This window comes from Bison bison, unplaced genomic scaffold, assembly GCF_000754665.1.
Source record: "Bison bison bison isolate TAMUID 2011002044 unplaced genomic scaffold, Bison_UMD1.0 scf7180017864248, whole genome shotgun sequence".
In the NCBI taxonomy this organism is placed as follows: domain Eukaryota; kingdom Metazoa; phylum Chordata; class Mammalia; order Artiodactyla; family Bovidae; genus Bison; species Bison bison.
The window spans coordinates 1,233,932-1,236,124 of NW_011494820.1; the positions used below are offsets into that span (position 1 = coordinate 1,233,932).

A 2,193-nucleotide genomic window follows, 5' to 3' on the forward strand; every position below is an offset into this window, starting at 1 on the left:
GATGGCGGGAATCCCAAAGTTCCGAATACTGGCAGGGAAACAAAGTCTGGAAGGACAGCGATGGGCTCATCACCCCCGCTATAGGGTCCTGGCCTGGGTGCAAGTGGGCCCGCCTCTGCTGCGCCCCTCTCCAGCCCGGCACATTCCAATACAGGTCGCCCATCCACCCACCCGGTACCCCAGTGGGGAAGATCCCCAGGCTGAAGAAGCTGGCTGCTGACAAGCAGGGTTTCGAGAAAGGCAGGGAAAAGTCCAGGCACATTCGTCAGCCGCCACTGCAGGGCGATCCAGGGGCCACCCCACTGGCATCTTCTGCTTAGTCCCCACACCTCCTCTGACACCCCCACCCCCAATCACTCAGTCCCTGGGACACAAGCAGGCCAGTCTCCAAAGCGTTTATTCTCTCCTAGTGGGGAGGGGACGCGGGTCCAGCAGTCTCAGGGGCGCAGGCCCCTACGTGTACCATATGAACCCATAGGTGGCGCTGAGAACCTCCTCGCTTGCGCGCAGCCCGTAGAGCTCGCCCATCATGGGAGTCACCCAGCGCGTGGTGTGGAACACGGACTCACCCACCTGTGGGGATGAAGGGGTATGGGTAGGTCTCATGAGTCTGCTGGGACCCCACCAGGACTGGCAGCCCCTGTGCCTCTACCCTGAACAGCCTCCCCCTTCTGGCACCTGGCACCACTCCCCCAAAGCCCTGTATTTTCTGTGGGAGGCTGCGTTTCTGCAGCGGCTTGGACCCTGGGGGGCTGAGGACCCACCTTCCAGCCCGGCACATCCTTCATGACAGTTGCCTCCTCCTCCAAGTTCTCCCGAAGCATCTGGAGAACCCTGCAGGGAGACAAGGTGGGAGGTGGGGGACAAGGCTGATCCCTCCCCGGGCCCCTGCCTAACAAACCTGCCAGACCTGCCCCTCCTCCAGCTCCCCGTCACCTCCCACAGCTCTCAGCCCCGCACACACACTGACCTCTCCGCTTTACTTCCTCCCCTGGCAACTCCTCCAGCCCCCGTCACCTCCCACAGCTCTCAGCCCCGCACACACGCTGACCTCTCCACTTTACTTCCTTCCCCTGGCAAACTCTTGCAGCCCTCCAATGCCAAAGCCCCCTCCTCCAGAAACATTCATTCTCTGTCTTGGGTCTCTCCTGCAAGTCAAGTATGGGGTCCTCTCCAAGGACGATGGCAGCCCCTGGAGTACAAGGTCATGGCTGTGGATCCCCACGTGCATTCTGGCCTTGTCCCACGGTGCAGGCTGGGGCACTCTGACCTGTGACCTCCTGACCCCAGCGGCCTACCTCCGGTCCTTCTCTGCCTGTAACAGAGGCATCAGCGCGATGCGGGCCTCGAAGTCCTCGATCTGTAGACGCCTGTGAAACCCCAAAACCGACACTCAGATCAGTTCACACTGGGATGGGGGCAGACGATGAGGCCCTTGGACAGGCATTACCCTGGCACGGGGCTTGGGGGCGAGGCAGAGGCAAGCAAGGGGGGAAGTGGGTTCAACCCACCGGCAGCCTGCAATGGGCATGGGGGATGTGGGGAAACGCAGCTGGCAGAGGCGGCAGCAGTCCACAAGACTGCTGGCTTCACACTTTCTTTTCAGTTCAAAACTTTTTTTTTTTTAATCCTAAAAATAGCCCGGGCCTGATGATTGCAGTGAACTGGGGGGAACATTCATCATGAGGTTCTGGGCCGTACAGAACCACATCCTTTTCATCTCAAAATAACCGTGGGGGGCGGGGGGCGAGTATCATGAGCAGCTTCTTTCTTCTGCCTGCTTTTCGGCGTCTCTTAACTCACCAGCCCTGTCTGCTGGGGGGAGTGGGGAGAGCAGTCCCAGTGACGCAGCCCAGGGGGTGGCCCCTGACCCTGTCCCCCCATCACCACGAATCCACAGCAGCACAGGGAAGGGTCCCAGGGAACTTCCGCCTCCACCTCAGCCCCCAGGGCCCAGGGACTGGGGCTGCTGTCCTCATCAGTCACATACCATGGCTACCCTGGTGCCCCCCGGGGGACTGGGCCTGGTCTCGCCTGTCCAAGGTGGGGGCCTCATGTCCAGCACCCCCCAGGTGCCCTGAGTTCACTGAACAAAGCGGAGTGCCCTCCATGTGCTGGACCTTCTCCAGCACTGCCCCCATAGAGGGGTGAGCAGGGTCAAGGTGGATGCTCAGGACACAGTGGGGGAGGGTG

The 2,193-nt window shown here is 61.2% G+C and overlaps 1 protein-coding gene across 1 annotated transcript in view; it reads right to left on the bottom strand.

Annotated features, from left to right (window-relative positions):
• Positions 1 to 379: 379 nt before the first annotated feature.
• Positions 380 to 2,193, bottom strand: part of NDUFA13 (NADH dehydrogenase (ubiquinone) 1 alpha subcomplex, 13) — an 8,504-nt gene continuing 6,690 nt past the window's right edge. Inside the window, exons 3-5 of the mRNA XM_010847251.1 lie at positions 1,299 to 1,370; positions 765 to 834; positions 380 to 573 (exon numbers count right to left, since the gene is read on the bottom strand). Coding sequence (XP_010845553.1) covers positions 454 to 573; positions 765 to 834; positions 1,299 to 1,370 — 262 coding nt within the window. The 3' untranslated portion in view covers positions 380 to 453. The remainder of the gene's footprint in view (positions 574 to 764; positions 835 to 1,298; positions 1,371 to 2,193) is intronic.